The sequence below is a fragment of the Tenrec ecaudatus genome, chromosome 2 (genome assembly GCF_050624435.1).
Source record: "Tenrec ecaudatus isolate mTenEca1 chromosome 2, mTenEca1.hap1, whole genome shotgun sequence".
NCBI classification, from domain to species: Eukaryota; Metazoa; Chordata; class Mammalia; order Afrosoricida; family Tenrecidae; genus Tenrec; species Tenrec ecaudatus.
The window spans coordinates 144,376,933-144,393,000 of record NC_134531.1 but is presented as its reverse complement, the minus strand read 5'-3'; the positions used below and the strand labels follow the sequence as shown (position 1 = coordinate 144,393,000).

General features: G+C 45.5%; 2 protein-coding genes across 2 annotated transcripts in view; both read left to right on the top strand.

Annotated features, from left to right (window-relative positions):
- The window catches only part of CDC25C (cell division cycle 25C), a 32,609-nt gene extending 28,016 nt beyond the window's left edge, over nt 1–4,593 (top strand). The window contains exons 12-15 of the mRNA XM_075541618.1: nt 1,147–1,245; nt 1,782–1,915; nt 2,284–2,395; nt 2,594–4,593. Of these exons, the coding sequence (XP_075397733.1) occupies nt 1,147–1,245; nt 1,782–1,915; nt 2,284–2,395; nt 2,594–2,743 (495 nt within the window). The 3' untranslated portion in view covers nt 2,744–4,593. The remainder of the gene's footprint in view (nt 1–1,146; nt 1,246–1,781; nt 1,916–2,283; nt 2,396–2,593) is intronic.
- Nucleotides 4,594–9,437: 4,844 nt separating this feature from the next.
- GFRA3 (GDNF family receptor alpha 3) overlaps nt 9,438–16,068 on the top strand; it is a 37,784-nt gene continuing 31,153 nt past the window's right edge. Inside the window, exon 1 of the mRNA XM_075541617.1 lies at nt 9,438–9,642. Coding sequence (XP_075397732.1) covers nt 9,555–9,642 — 88 coding nt within the window. The 5' untranslated portion in view covers nt 9,438–9,554. The remainder of the gene's footprint in view (nt 9,643–16,068) is intronic.

The following is a 16,068-nucleotide window of genomic DNA, read 5'->3' as shown; positions in this document are numbered from 1 at the left end:
GTTAACCGCTAGTGTCGCCAAGAACTCCACGACATCGCAAACATCTGTTATCAATAAAAAGATAACATGATCATCTTTACTTTATCATTATTTTTATTGCATAATTTTACATACATTATCATTTTAATGGGTACATAACATTCTGTCATGTGACATAATTTACCTAACTAAATTCTAATCCTGAATGTGTAGTTTTTAATATTTTGATGGCCTAAAACAATTGCTGAGATGAATAAAATTGTACCCGCTCTTTGTGTACTTTTCTATTTACTTTAAATTGTAGAAAAGAAACCAGGGAGTGTCACTGGGTACTTACATTACGTTTGTGTTTCCAAAATTTCCTCTTAGTTATCGAGCGCTGCTGTCACAGCAGTACCACAGATGGATGGCAATGAACTGACGTATTTTCTCACTGGGTTCTGGAGGAAGGCCTTTTCTCTGTGTTGGGTGTAGAAGAAGCTGCTTACTCTTCAGCTTCTATTCTTTGGCTCTAGTTTGTCATCCATCCTCTCTGTCACTGCGTCTCTGCGCCGCCTCTTGTGTGTTTGTTTACTCGCGTTTGCATTTTTTTTAAAAATGCTTTAAAGCCTAACCTATACTAATCCTGTTTTATTAACATAGCACAGAAAACCCTTTCCCATATGGGATTATCATTTTAGGCATATAGACTAGGATTTACAATACATCATTTTTGGTGGCACATTTCAACCCATAGCACCTTACAAAAAGGTTGAATCAATTTACACCCCTACAATAGCTTAAGTTCCCTTCCTTGGGTATCAGCATCTTTCCTCCATATCCTTCTCTGAAATACTTGGTTTCTTTCCCAATGGAATTTTGGGAGCCATTTCCCACCTTCTTGAAGAATTGAAATCTCTGGCTACTACTCTCTGCCGCTGCTGAAGTCTGGATTTCTCCCAGGAAACAGATTGTAGCCACGACCTGCTTCCAGAGGAGTAGCTTGGATTTGGTCTTCCTTGGAGTCTTGGCAATAGCTACTATTTGATTCTCCAAGAGGCCACTTCCTGTTTTGTTCTCTTATGGAGGCTGGGGCTGGATTCATTTCGAATTGAGACTTGTGGCTAAAGGAACTGGGTGAATGGAGTGACAGTGAGTTAAAGCTATTCAGTCGCAGTTTCTGTGCAGGTGGCTGCTTTAATTTGGGGGAAGTTCCAGAGTCTGATTGAAAAGTTTTATATCATCGATTGCCGCTATCCATATGAGTACCTGGGCGGACACATCCAGGTAAGTTTACAAGGGGGATGTGAGCAGAGTGGAGATCCCGGTTGATTGAAAGAGTGGATGAGGGAGCCTGTGCACTGTACAATAGCGATGATGCAGTTGGGGCACAGCAGGGCTGTCAGTCCTGCTTCTTGTGTTAACCTTTTACACCTGACCCCTTGCTCTTTCCCTCCTAGACCCTCTCCCTCTTTCCTATAGAAGTGGTAACCAGGGATCCTACGTAGAAATCAAAACATGTTAATCCAAGAACCCAACCAGAGCACTTTTTAAACACTGACTGGTAGACATTTCTCACATCGGTCCCTATACTTCAGGCCGTTCAGTTCTCTGAATATTTAGTGAGTACTTACTACTTGCTGAGCTCTTTATCTAAGACCCCCTGTAAAAAGATGCAGAGATAAAATTGGGTGCCTGCCCTGAAGACACTTAGAGTCTAGCTTTCTTGGCCCCCTTATCCCAGGATGGTAGTTCGCCCAACCTTTTTTAACTGTTGCCTACAAATCCTTGAGAAATTGCTTGTTAACCTTCTTCTTCCACAGGGAGCCTTAAACGTCTATAGTCAGGAAGAACTGTATAACTTTTTTCTGAAGAAGCCCCTTGTCCCTTTGGACACCCAGAAAAGAATCATCATCGTGTTTCACTGTGAATTCTCCTCAGAGAGGGGCCCACGGATGTGAGTTGTCTACACAGGGCGGGCTGGGTGATGCAAATGGATCTTGAGTTGGTACTCTCCACCAGAGAAACTTCCGAGGCCAGTTCAGACCGGTTGAATAAATGAGAGGAGTCATGTTCTCCAGAGCAGTCTGGGAAGTATTGGGAGGGAGGAGCAGGAAGGGGATGCTACATTCAAAGTCCGAGACAGAAAAGGAAAATGAGTTGGGAGTGAGGTCTCAGTGGAGGGAAAAAAGGAAGAGTGGGGTTTCTTGGGTCTTGCTTGTGAAAATAGTGGGTTTTAGAGTATTCTTCCCTTTCCAAGTGAGTGGCTCGGGGAACTCAAGCTAGATTCTTTCCAGTACCTCCATCTGCAGGTTTCCTTTAAAGGTGCCGTTCTCTGAGAGAAGAAGACAGGACTTTGAACCAGTATCCTGCCCTGCACTACCCCGAACTGTACATCCTCAAAGGGGGCTACAGAGACTTCTTTCCAGACTATCCGGTAACATAGGACATGGGGGGCAAGGAGGGAACCCAGACTTGAGGAGAAGCAGTTTTAACATGCAGTTCCTAGGGCCTGCCCAGCCTTTTGAGAATAAACTGCTGCTGCTCCTTAGCCATCTCTAGTAACATTTGTTTGATACTTGGAAGCAGAGTGCACCAGTGTGGAGAGTCCTTTATTCTCTTCTTTACCTTTCAGGATCTGTGTGAACCAAGGAGCTACTGCCCTATGCATCACCAAGACCACAAGGCTGAGCTGCTGAGGTGCCGAAGCCAGAGCAAAGGGTGGGAAGGAGAGCGGCAGCTGCAGGAGCAGATTGCCCTTCTGGTGAAAGGCATGAAGCCTTGACAAGGGGGCTGCCACCAGCTGCTGAGGACACGGCAAAAGACACTGTGGACAACCTGAGCAAAGAAGCCCTGGGGCTATTATATCTGCAAACAGGCTTCCCAGCTAATTGACTCCCAAGCCTGGCTTTCAGTAGCGTTCTGGACTGGTGGACGGGTCTTGGTGTCCTGGAACTAGCTCAGTAATGGCTGGAATCTTGGGTTGCTTCTGGGGTCTCTTGCCTTCCTCTTCCCAACTAAACTGTCTGCTCATCAGCCAGCCAGCTCTTTCTCTTCCCCGAGTTTTCTGGCTGTATGAGAGTTGCCCATCTTTATGTATTTTCCTTGTCTGTCTCCCTTCCCTCTATCGTAAATGGGAGATTGAGAAATGGGTGACCCCGAGCCTGCTCCTGGCAGATCTGCTCAAAGAACAGTCATCACCAAATGAGACTCCTTTCACTTTATTCACTGCTGCACCCAGATTGCTGAACTCTAGGCCTTGTTTTTCAAAGTATGGACCCTGGACTACCAACGTCATCGGAATTGTGTGAAGTGCAAAGCCTCAGGTCCCAGCCAGATTTACTACATCAGAAAACTGAGATTAGGACCCAGAAACCTACATTCAACCAACAAACAAATTCCCTTTGAGATAACTATATGTTAAAATTTCAGAATCACTTCCCTAGCATTTACAACTTTTTCTTTTTTTTAATTTACAACTTTTAAAACTGCATTCTTCTGCGATACCCCAGGTTTCCTTTTCTAGACGTTACCCACAGCTACGTCCTGAGCTCTGCACCATGTGGCGGGCAGGTTCAGAAAACCGTAGTGACGAGCTTTCTCTAAGGCAGATGGTGAAGTCTCTGGGTATGGTACACAGGGGCTAATGTTTCTAGCTACTCACTAAAGATGTTGGCAGTTGAGTCCACCCAGACGAGCCTCCAGCAAAAGTCCTGGTGACGGACTGAAAACCATCTGGAACAGGGTGTTATGCTGAGACGTCGGAATTAACTTGATAGCAACTGGTTTTCTCCTAGCCTAGACACGGACATCCAAAGCTTAGTGGGGGCTGGAATTGAGGCAAAAATGAAACCTTCAGGTTTGGGACCAGGAAGAAGGGTTCTAGCCACAGGGCAGCCTACAAATGTGACTGGGCTGGATAACCATTGTGCTAGAGCCGCGTGCGCGTCCTTGGAGGGGCTGCCGCTTGCTTGCCTCACAGCAGAGGGCACTGCTGTGCTCTTAACCCGCCTGCTGGAGTCTGCAGTCTCCTCTGCCAGCCTGCTGTTTCTCCAAAGGGACCTTCACCACTCTGGCTTCCTGTTAAGCCCGTGAACTCGAAGGACCGGGCCATGGGGGCTGCTGCAACAAGAAGTAGAAATGATAAAGGGCATTCCTACTGTTCCCACATCATACTCCCCAACAACACATGTATCTTCACCAGGCAGAGACGCAACAGTCTTAAGGAGGAAACTGCTAGAAGCATTTCTTCCAAGTGTGAGGGAGGATCCCCAACTCTGCCTGCCTTTGTGGGCTGCTTCCTGCCAATTCTCTACACAGCTCAGTGACCTGAAGTGGAAATTCCATGTTGCGAAACAAAACCCTCAGCTTAATTTGTTTCTCTAAGTTCTCAGTGGCAGAATGGTTTGCGCTTGACATAAAAGTTGGCTGCTTGAGTCCATTGTGCAGCACTGAACAGAAAGGCCTGGTTATCAGCTTGCATAAAGATGACAGCCAGAAAAAGCCTGTGAAGTTCTACTGTAGCCCCACAGGGTTGACACGAATACAAATAAACTCGAATGCAAAGTCTTTTAAACTATTGTATATACTCAAATTTAAGCCAACCCGAATATCAGCCGAGGCACCTACTTTTACCACAAAAACTGCATTAAAAATGTGCTGAAAAACTCAGTTTATACATGAGTATATGCGATAGTTACCTACTTTGTGACCTGTGTTTGCCCAACAGGCAGTTTTTTCATCTGATTTCTTTAATATCTTCCCACCACTTCATTGCTTGACATTATTTTGGAGAAGAATAATAGCGATCTGCAGAGTTAGCAGTTCAAAACCACCAGCAACTCTTCAGGAAAAAGACGGCTTTCTACTATAAACAGTTAGTCTTGGAAACCAATAGGAGTCAGCATTGACTATGGCAGTGAGACTAAGTTACACATGTGAGTATAAATTAAAATTCACAACAGCCCTTAAGCAGGGACTAATTACACGATACATGTTTTACAGATAAATTGAGTAACAGATTATAAAGTGACACAGCTAATAAGGGGTGGAGCTGGGGTTTGATTTGAGGCAGAATGTCTTCAGAGTATGTATCCTCAGTGTATTTTACTGTTACCAAATTCTTATCAAAGAATGACTTGTCTAGTCAGTTCTCACTCGTTGACCGTGTAGGACAGAGTGAACTGCTTCATCGGGCTTCCTAGGCTGTAGCTCTTCACAGAAGCAGACTTGCATCTGTCTCCTGCAGAGAGGACCTGTCAGCAGTTGATACTCTACCCACGGTACCACCATGACGCCAGAGTTGTATGTAAAAGCTTCAGTTTCATTGAAGAAAGCCCCAAGGGCTTGGACTTGAACCATGCCCTTGAACAGAGACCTTAGCATAAGGGCTTCCAAAAGTTTATGGGAAAAGTCCTTTCAATGAATTTTTGAAGCCCCTTCATATAGTGGGATAACTGCTATATTCCTGGTCCTAGCTAGTATATTCCTTTATCATGACGTCAAATAACAGAAATCTTGTGGTCTAAACATAATTTCTGGTTGTCAATCTCAGACCAGGACCTGCCTAGTTTCTTTTTCTTTTTAAAAATCATTTTATTAGGGGCACATATAACTCTTACCACAATCCATACATACATCAATTGTGTAAAGCACATTTGCACATTCATTGCCCTCATCATTCTCAAAACGTTTGCTCTTCACATAAGCTCCTGGCATCAGCTCCTCGACCTGACTAGTTCCTGCCATACCCAAAACAAGCACAACTCCCACTAAGTCGGACTCCACGATCCTCTAGGACAGTAGAACTGCCCTGCCCCTGTAGGTTTCTGAGACTAGCTCTGATGAGAGTAGATAACCACCTCTTTCTCAAGCATCTCACTGTTTCGACCTTATGACTATCAGCTTGAAGTGGTGACTGCTATGCTATCAGGGCTCCAGCTTCTGCCATTGACAATGGGAAGTATGGCGGCTTCCCTTTCACCATTTGGTTCAGACAAATGTTCTTTTAAATAGAGACATCAGGGGTGTCAATTCTGAGGATGCAAATGTGAGTCCCTGTCCTTGAAAAACAGGATAGAAAACAGTACTTTTTGCTCCCATCTCTAGCACTAGTCCATATTTAGTGAAAGGAATCACTGTGCCCTCTAGGGCCAAAGCAGCAGGTCAGTGGTGAAGGCTGGCCAATTCCCAGAAAAATGAATACTAACATGCCACTGGGGGTAATAGTGGGGAAGGTGTTGGGCTGCTAACAAGGTCAATGGTTCAAACCTACCAGCTGCTCAGGAGAAATGCTTTCGTAGAAATTTATATTCAAATACTACATAGAGTTGCTAAGTCAGATCAACTCAAGGGCAGTGGGTGTTTGGTTTGTTCTGTCAAGCATTATGCTAAACCCTTCACCCAATACGTACTTGTTTAAACTTCACAAGTCTTTCTCAGTTATCACCCTTTATAGATCAAGTGATCAAAGCACGAGAAGTGACTCACACAAAGTCACAAGTGTTGAAAATGACACTTGAACCAAGGTGGTCTGCCAAACTTGGCTCTTAGCCATTCACTATATTGCTGACCTCCCAGGCTAGAATCGTGATCATTAAAGTTTAACCGAGCAGGAGAAGGCTTGATTGGAAGGCACATTCCATGTAATCCGATCCATGAAAGTAGAGTCCCTGGAGAAAGACCTCATGTTTGGTAAAATAGACGGGCAGCAAGAGAGGAGGACCCTCAACGAAATGGATTGACACTGGCTGCAACTGTGAATTTAAGCAGAACAATTGTGAGGATGTGGGACTGGGTAATGTTTCATTCTGTTGTGCATAGGGTCTCTGGGTTGGCCATGACAATGTCCCCTAACAACAGTCTGGACCTTTGTGTCCTAATTAGTGGTTTCTAAGGCCCTCCCACTACAGGGTTAGGATCTTAGAATTTTTGCACCCACAATCGGTCTTCAAAAGACATTGAATTGAATGATAGCTGAGTGGCATCATTGTAGGAAGGGCTGACGCATTTGTCATTGCCCACAGGTTCCCAATGGCAGTGATCACTTAATCCAGCAGGTGCTGGCCATCACAGAAAGACATGGTGAAAAGAGGGTGTGTTGGAGGGGCTGTCAATATTAGTCTTGGAGTCATGTTTATTTGAAGATGCTCCCTCCCCATCCACTCGCCTTGGTTACCAATCCTCATTAAAGGCCCAGTGATGTCCGGCCCTCTACCCAGCACTCAGGTTGAAGTATGCTTCCTCTTACAAAAGGGCTGGCTTCTTACAAGGGGGACCGGGCATTTTTGAACCTGTGCCTGCCTCCAGGTCCATTTCACGGGCAGCTTGAGCCCATGTCAAAGGAGCTTTGGTGACACACTGAATGGGAAAGCACTCAGCTGCTACCTGTGGGCCATTGGAACCCAGCATCTGCTCAGGTGAAGGATGGGGCCGCCTGCTGTGATGACTGCCTTGGAGACCCTCCGGGCAGTCCGGTCGGGTCACTATGACTCGGGATCATGTTGATGACAGTTCTATAATGTTTGTTCAGTTTTGTCTTTTAACAAATGCCCTTCCCCATCCCACAAACTTGAATTGACTTGTTTTCTGGCAGAGGGGTTTGTCCGAGGTGGCAAGCTCTTGACTATCCCATGTGTTAGTTGGCTCATGGGTCTCAGCTCTTTCATAGAAACCAGCCACTTGAGATTATTTTTTTATCCTTTGTAATTTTTTTTTAACTTTTGCCAGAGTGGAGTGGAAAGTGGGGGCTATCAAAACTCCCCAGCAACAAGTTTCCTGAGCTTACCTGGCTAGAGAGCTTGGGAAAGGCATGTTGAACCGGAGGCAAAATACCCAGTACAAAAGCTGAGTGGCCAGTGTTCAGTTCCACAGTTCTCCTGTACAGCTGGTAGGGAGAGAGCTTCCAGAGAAGCCTAAACTCCATTTACAGTGCATTACAGCTCAGGAGCCAGCGCCCCCTGGGCAGGAGATGGGGGGAGGCGCACCAGTCTCCTTCCTTATCTGGGGCACAGGACTCTCTCCTGGCTTTGTGAAAGGTGATTTACACCCTCAGCTGGAATGACTCCCTTTCTAGGCTGATTACATCGGCAATGGCAAATGCCCCCCAGAGGCCACAGCAGGATGGCCATAGTCAGAAGCAGCAGCCAATAAATCTCATAGGTTTATATTGTGCTGCTCAATATCCTCCCTCCTGGCCCTCTGCCAAGCCTGCTGGAGTCCAGAGGGCCAGGGAGCAGAGAGTTAGGGGATAAAACCCTCCACTTCCTTTCTCCATCACCTCTTTCTGTGGCACTACTTAGCTCCCATTCTTCCAAAGCTTTCTGCCTCCAGGTCCAATTAATTATTTCCTGAAGGGTAGAAATCCTGGGTTCTGGGCACAACTGTGGTTCTGTTTCATCTTGAGTATCATATCTGAAAATGATGACACGCTTAAATGGTCTCAGTAGTCCCTGCCCTCAGTGACCTTGCCCTTTCATCTCTATTTATTTAGTCAAAGAGGGGTTTCATCCTATCATGCTCCCTCACTACACCAAAGGGACAGGATTTGCTTTCTCCTCCAGAGTTAGTCTGGAAACACTGGGGCGGGGCGGGGGGCAGTTCTACCCTGGCCTGTAGGGTCACTGTGAGTTGGAGTTGACTCCGTGACAGTGACGGTTTTTTGTTGTTGCATGGTCAGGTAAGTAGTCTGGGAGCTCCTGGATCCTGGCCCTAGGTTTGCTCCCAGCAAAATCATTTCATTTATCTGGGGCCCATCCTTGCACAATCTTGGTGTTTTAATGACAACCACATTGTACTAACCTTCAAAGATTCTTACTGGGGGAAGAAGAATCTATGAGAAGAAAAAGTACAAGTGCGAGCCCTTTGTGCTAGCTCAAGGTCTGTTACAAGATTTCATTTGTGGTGTTTGTGTGTGTGTGTGTGTGTGTGTGTGTGTGTGTGTGGTTTTTGGTTGTGTGTGGTTTTGTGATGTGCGTGGTTTTTGGGGTGTGTGTACGTGGTTTTTGGTTGTGTGTGTGGTTTTGTGGTATGCATGGTTTTGGGGGGGGTGTGGTTTTGTGTGAGTGGTTTTTGGTTGTGTGTGTGGTTTTGTGGTATGCGTGGTTTTTGGTTGTGTGTGTGGTTTTGTGATGTGCGCGGTTTGGGGTTGTGTGTGGTTTTGTGGTGTGCGTGGTTTTTGGTTGTGTGTGTCCGGATAGTGAGAGAGAGTGCCTTTTGGGGGAGATATTTGGACTCCCCGGGATGGCAAGTTTCACATTGCCTCGCAGCGAAGTTCTCAACAGAGCGCAGGTGGGCAGTTTGGGGTGGATCACCCTCTTTCTCACCGCATCTCGGTCGCCCCTAGTCCCCACCCAGGCCCGCCTTCTTGGTCCAGGCGAAGAGCAGCGGGGTGCGTCCGGCCGCTCCCGAGTTGGAGGGCGGCGCCCAGGACCCGGGGGTGGGGTGGGGGGAGGAGAGTGGGCGCGGCGCTCCAGGAGGGGCGCGCGGCGGCAGCGATGGGAGGCGCCGGCCGGGGAACCCCGCTTGCCGAGCTCTAGCGCGAGGGACGAGCGCAGCGCCCGGCGCAGGCAGAGTGCCGCACGGGCTCGGACCCCACCATGGCATGGCCCCCGAGCCCCCGGCCGCTGCGGCCCGGGGTCCTGCTGCTGCTGCTGCTGCTGCTGCCGCCGCTGTTGCTGCGAGCCGGTGAGTGTCCTCGGGCTTCGCGAGCTCGCCGGGACCGCAGCTGGAGAGGGAAGTGGAGGGGCGCCTGGAGGCGGGGCTGCCCCAAGAGGGCTGCTCTGCAGGGTTCCGGTGGATGGAGCAGCCGCCACCTGGTCTCCGAAGTCTGCCCTCCGAGCCTGGAGCACTGGATGCCAGGAAGGGGCTGGGTGCCGTGCCTAACAGTGTCCCAACTATTGGTGGAGAAAGCGCTTGGACACCCGAGCTTCTCCCTCCTGGGGTCCCCTCTTCCTTCTTGTAAGTTGGGACTCCTTAGTCACAGAACAACCCAAAGCAGGATCTGCTGGAGGGGACAGGATTGCAATTGGCACCGCGTGGTCAAGTCTTCCACCCTCTGCAAACTGGGGACGGGAAACTAGGTACAGATGAAGAGAGAAGTTTACGTTGGAACTGAATTGTCACCGATTAGGATGGTAAATTCCCTCCCGAGACTTGCGTGATTTGTTTGTATTGCTGAGTCTGTTCCACACTGCCAGCCTAGTGAACCACTGATACTTTAATTTTTATTTTTTAACTGGAGCAGAAAACTGGTTATTGGGCAAGGTGGCCTTTCCCCTGTCAGCTGCCCAGCACCCTCCTTGTCCTCTAAGACCCACAGTAAGTGTGTGGCATGGGTTTTGGAAATGTTTTATTGAATATACTATCAAACTGCATGTTATTTTCTAAGATTTTTAAAATGCTGAATTAATGGCCAATACAGATACTTAAAATAATGTACAGAATCTTGACGTGCTATTAGTATAGTTCAAGGCGCCAATTTGCAATGAAAAAACCCTAAAACACGAAATGTTTACACAATAAGTGTTTTGTGAAATATGTGGTTCAACATCGAGGATCAGAATCATGCCATCCCCACAAGGAAAATTGGCCTGGGGTCTGTGATCCCAGAAAACATGTCCTTGGCCTTTGGAATGGAATGGATGGCTCTCTGGAATCTCTCTGTGGAGCTTTAGTCCAGAGTGTGAGGGGAGGAAGCCCCGAGGCAGAGACCACACCTTGAGGGAGGCCTTGGCCCACCAGGTGGTACTACAGAGATGCCAGACTCCCCTCTGGAAGGAGGGAGGCAAAGGCTGGGTCTGTCTAGATGGACTCCTTCAGTAAATCAGCGCCCTGGGACATCACTCACTTAACTTGATTGCCTGCCCACAAAATCATGTAACTAGCAATGTCCGACCATGTCAGGATCAGGGTAAAGATTAAAACCCTGCCCCTTATCTAATTGTATGAAACAGAATGGGTGGCAGGTCTGTTTTGCATGATAATGCATGTTTGCAGTGGTTTTTGGTGAAGTGGCTTCACTGAAAATTCCTAATTCAAGATCTGCACTGTAGGGCCAGTTGCTCCCTGAGAGCACAAACCAACAGAAGGTGTTAGAAATTGAGGAGAAAATAATTCTGTTCAAGGTCCATCGAGCTAAGCATAGAAAACAAGAAAAAGAACAGCAACCAAACCCACTGTAACCAGGAGACTCTGACTCAGGGTGACCCGGGTGCTTCATTGTGGAACTGTTGGCGATAATCTTTTTTATCATTTTATTGAGGGCTCACGCAACAACTCTTATCGCAATCCATACATACTTCAATAGTGTCAAGCACATTTGTACATTTGTTGCCCTCATCATTCTCAAAACATTTGCTCTCCACCTAAGCCCCTGGCATCAGCTCCTTATAACGCCCCCCACTCCCCCTGCCCTCATGAGCCCTTGATAATTTATAAATTATTATTTTGTCATATCTTATACTGTCTGACATTTCCCTTCACCCATTTTGCTGTTGTCTGTCCCCCAGGGGGAAGGTTCTATGTAAATCCCTATAATTGGTTCCCCTTTTCCACCTCACCTTCCCTCTACCCTCCCGGTATCGCCACTCTCACCACTGGTCCTGAAGGAATCATCCATCCTGGATTCCCTGCGTTTCCTGTTCCTATCTGTACCAGTGTGTATCCTCTGGTCTAGCCGGATTTGTAAGGTAGAATTGAGATCATGATAGTTGGGGGGGGGGGGGGAAGGAAGCATTTAGGAACTAGAGGAAAGTTGTGTGTTTCATCATTGCTACACTGCACCCTTACTGGCTTGTCTCCTCTCCTCAGTCCTTCCATAAGGGGATGTCCAGTTGCCTTCAGATGGACTTTGGGTCCCCACTCTGACCTCCCCTTCAGTTGGCTGTGATCTTACAGGAGTAAGTTACTAGGCCTTTCTTGCATAGCACTGCTGGGTAGATTAGAACTGCCAACCTTTTGATTAGTAGCAGAAGTGACAAATTGTGCCACCAAGGGACCTGCCAGGCATCAAGGAGACCCCTAATTCACAGACATGTGGCATCATGTATTGAAAAGCATTCTGGACTAATTCAGAGGCAGAATACCTGGGGCTTAGGCTTGATTCAATGTTCTTGTGAATCAGTTTTGACTTGCTACATCTCCTTGTGCATGTCACTTTTCTCTGTTCACTCATCTGTAAAATGGGTGCCCGTGCTGTGGGGCTTATTGGGGAGCAACAAATGAGAGTCTTGGGCCTTGAAGCATAGCTTGAAATCTGCCTCATTTGCTAGTACACATTGTCTTCAGAAACTGAATTCTGAGTCATCAGGATGAAAGAAAGATAAGCAGTGACCATGTAAACGTAGGAGGGCAAGACAGTAGTGGGGGTTGTGACAAACCAGAAAACACGTGTCCAAAAAGGAAGTATTACTCAGCTCTAGGTGTTGCACCCGTGCTCATCTTTAGAGTGTTGAAGAACAAGGATCTTGCTTTGAGAACTAAGGTGGCATGATCCCAAGCCATGGTTGTATCCAATGCATCATATACATGTGAAAATTGGACACTGAATAAGGAAGACATTGAAGAATTGATGGATTTGAATTGTGCTGGAGTAGAATATTGAAAGTACCATGGACTGCTAAAAGGACGAATTGATTTGTATTAGAAGAAGTCAGGCCAGAATGTTCCTTACAGGCAAGGATGGCAGGACTTCGTCTTGCATACTTTGGATATATTTTCAGGAGAGGCCAAACTCTGGAGAAGGACATTATGTTCAGTAAAGTGGAGGAGAGACGAAAGAGAGGAAGGCCTCCAGCGAGTTGGATTGACACAGTGGCTGCATCAGTGGGCTCAGGCAGTTGTGAGGACGGCGTAGGGCTGCGTAGTGTTTCATTCTGTTGTGCAGAGGGTCACTATGGGTCAGAGTTGACTTAATGACAACCTAAAAACCACAACAGCTGGTGCATTGTGAGGATTGGGCAAGTTTTGCCATTTTCCATTAGAAACTGGAAGTCCAACATTTTTTGTAAAAAAGGATTTTTAAGTGTTAGCAATTAGTTACAATTTTTAGTTTAAGTAAAAGATGCCACATGGGAGAAAAAGAAGAAGAAAAGAAAATACAGTTATGTAGCTCAAAAAAAATACCTGTACCCTCGATTAATTTGTGACCTTTCCCCTTTATCAAGCCTGCATTCTGTAATCCCGGAAATACAAGTTCTACCCTGTTCTGGTAGACAATTAGATATCCCCTTACAGAAGAGACAGGGTGCAGTATAGCACCAATGAAACATACAACTTTTCTCTAATTCTTGAATGCTTCCTCCCCACCCCACTATCATGACCCCAATTCTACCTTACAAATCCAGCTACACCAGAGCATGTATACGGGTACAGACTAGAGCTGGAAACACAGGGAATCCAGGACAGATAAACCTCTCAGGACCAATAATGAGAGTAGCCATACCAGGAGGGTAAGGGGAAGGTTGGGGAGAGAAGGGGGAACTGATCATAATGATCTACATATAACCCCATCCCTGGGGGCTGGACAACAGAAAAGTAGGTGAAGGAAGACATCGGTCAGTGTAAGACATGAAAAAATAATAATTTATAAATTATCAAGGGTTCATGAGGGAGGGAGGGTGGGAGAATGAGGAAATAAATGAGCTGATACCAAGGGCTCAAGTAGAAAGAAAATGTTTTGAAATTGATATTGGCAACAAATGTACAAATGCACTTGACACAGTGGATGGATGGATGTATTATGATAAGAGCTGTATGAGCCCCCAATAAAGTGATTTTTTTTTAATTAGAGGGATTTCCAAGTTCTTTTTTTGAGCTGGAAATTCCCCTAAATTTATTACTACTCAACCTTTGTGGGTCATCAGATAGAAAATGAGAAAATGTCTCTCGATTTTGAAAGAGAGTTTCTTTTGGGAGCTGTTATTAGGTGTCATTGAGTCAGTTCAGACTTACAGTGACATGGACAACTGACATGTACAATGGTTTTTATGCTTGAGCCCATTGTTGCAGTCACTGGGTCAGTCCATCTCCTTGAGTATATTTCTCTCTTTTGCTGACCCTCCACATTGCCAAGCATGATGGCATTCTCCAGGGACTGATCTCTCCTCATAACATGTCCAAAGTACATGATACAGACTTCCCATCTTGCTTCCAGGAAACAATCTGCCATTCCTCTTCCAAGTTATGACTCAATATTTAGTTCACTTAAATTAATTTTTATTTTATTTTAATGTTCTTGGATGAGCAAAATATTCAACAATACAGGAAGCTTCACAAAAAGATGGAAGGAATGCATGGAATTGCTGTACCAAGAATGCTCAGCCATTGCAGAAGAGGCACACGATCAAGAACCGATGGTACCGAAGGAGCAGCCCAAGCTGCACGGAAGGCTTTGGCCAAAAACAACGCAGGGTCACCACAAACTTTCACTTTGTGAAAAAACCACTCTCTGTGATGGGCAATAAAATGAAGCACACTAAAGCAATGTATGCCTGTGTAGTGAAATGATGTAGCCCCGACTCACACTTTCCCTGATTTTAAAACATGCAATAACTGCTTGTTCTGTTTGAACAACTGCCTCTTGATCCATGTACAGGTTCCACATGAGCACATTTACATATCTTGGAATTCCCATTACTTGCAATATCATTCATAACTTGTTATGATCCACATATTTGAATGCCTTTGTGGTTTGAATTTTTGGACAATTCTTTGTCAGTGTACTGCTACCACCATTTCAAAAATTATCTTAAAAAACACAAAAAACAAAAATGAGGAAACCAAGCAACAAAAAGAAGAAAAACACATATATGGGAGACTCACTGGCACACTGTCCCTGTTCTGATGCTGTGGGCTGTGTGCCCTTATCGTGTGTGTGTTTCTGTGAGTGATAGTCCACAGACAAAAGGGAGAACAATAATAAAAATAAGCAAGAAGGGTCACAGCTTTCAGATTCCTTAATCCCAGGAGCTGACCATTGGTCTCAGTGGTTATAAAAGAAGGAAAAGTAACATTGAAACTGATTTAAGTTATTTTGTGACACATGAGCTGGTTTAAAATGAGCAAAATAAATAAACGAATGAAATCCCAAAAAATTATCTTCAACAAAATTTTGTGTATGATAGTAATAATATTGTTTGATAATTTCTATATTCTGTTGGATCATCTTTCTTTGGGGTGACAACAAATAAGGATTTCTTCCATTCAGTTGGCCAAGTCTTGCACGTTTCTTGGCCCAGGGGGATGTGCACTTCTAGCACTGCATCTGTTTGTTGGAACATGCCCATAGATCCATTTTTGGCCAGTGCCTTCAGTGCAGCTCGGACTTCTTCAGTACCATTGGTTCATGATCATATGCTAGCTTCAGAAATGGCTGGACATCTACCAATACTTTTGGTACAGTGATTTTTTACATGCTTCCTGCATCTTGAATATTTTGTCCCTACAAAAACATTTTTAAACTTGCTTGCCTACGAATGTCTCATCTCAGAACGTCTCATTCCGGAGAGATGTGTGCCTTACTACTGAATATTCTTGAGGCCACCAGTTGTCACCCCGGCTGGACACAGCCTTAGGTTTAGCACATGTCGTCACAATCATCAAACTGTTGGCATTTTAGGATTTTCTAGTCTTTTTTTCCTTCTAGTTATTTGTAAAGTTCATTACAATAAAGCCAATGTCAACTGTATAATCCCTGACAGAAGGGTTGAGGGGAGGAGATGAACCAGTCAGGGTGCTATACAGCACCAATAAAACATACAACTTTCCTCAAAAAAAAAAAACATTTTTAAAAACTTCATTGGGAAACGAGAAATCCTGTGGTTCACTATAAAGATACTTCGTTTCACTGGTCTGCAATCAAACCCGCATTCTCTCTGATATCTGCCTGTATCTATTTGATTTGTATCCTGAGTAAATATCCTGAGAAGCAGAATTCAGCGTCGGGATTAGAGAACGACTCATTAAAAACCTGTGATACACAGATGACACATCCTTACTTACTGAGAGCCAAGAGAACACGAAGCACTTATTGATGAAGATAAAGACTACAGCTTTCAGTGTGGGCTACACCCCATCATGAAGTAATTAAAAATGCTAACCACTAGACCAATA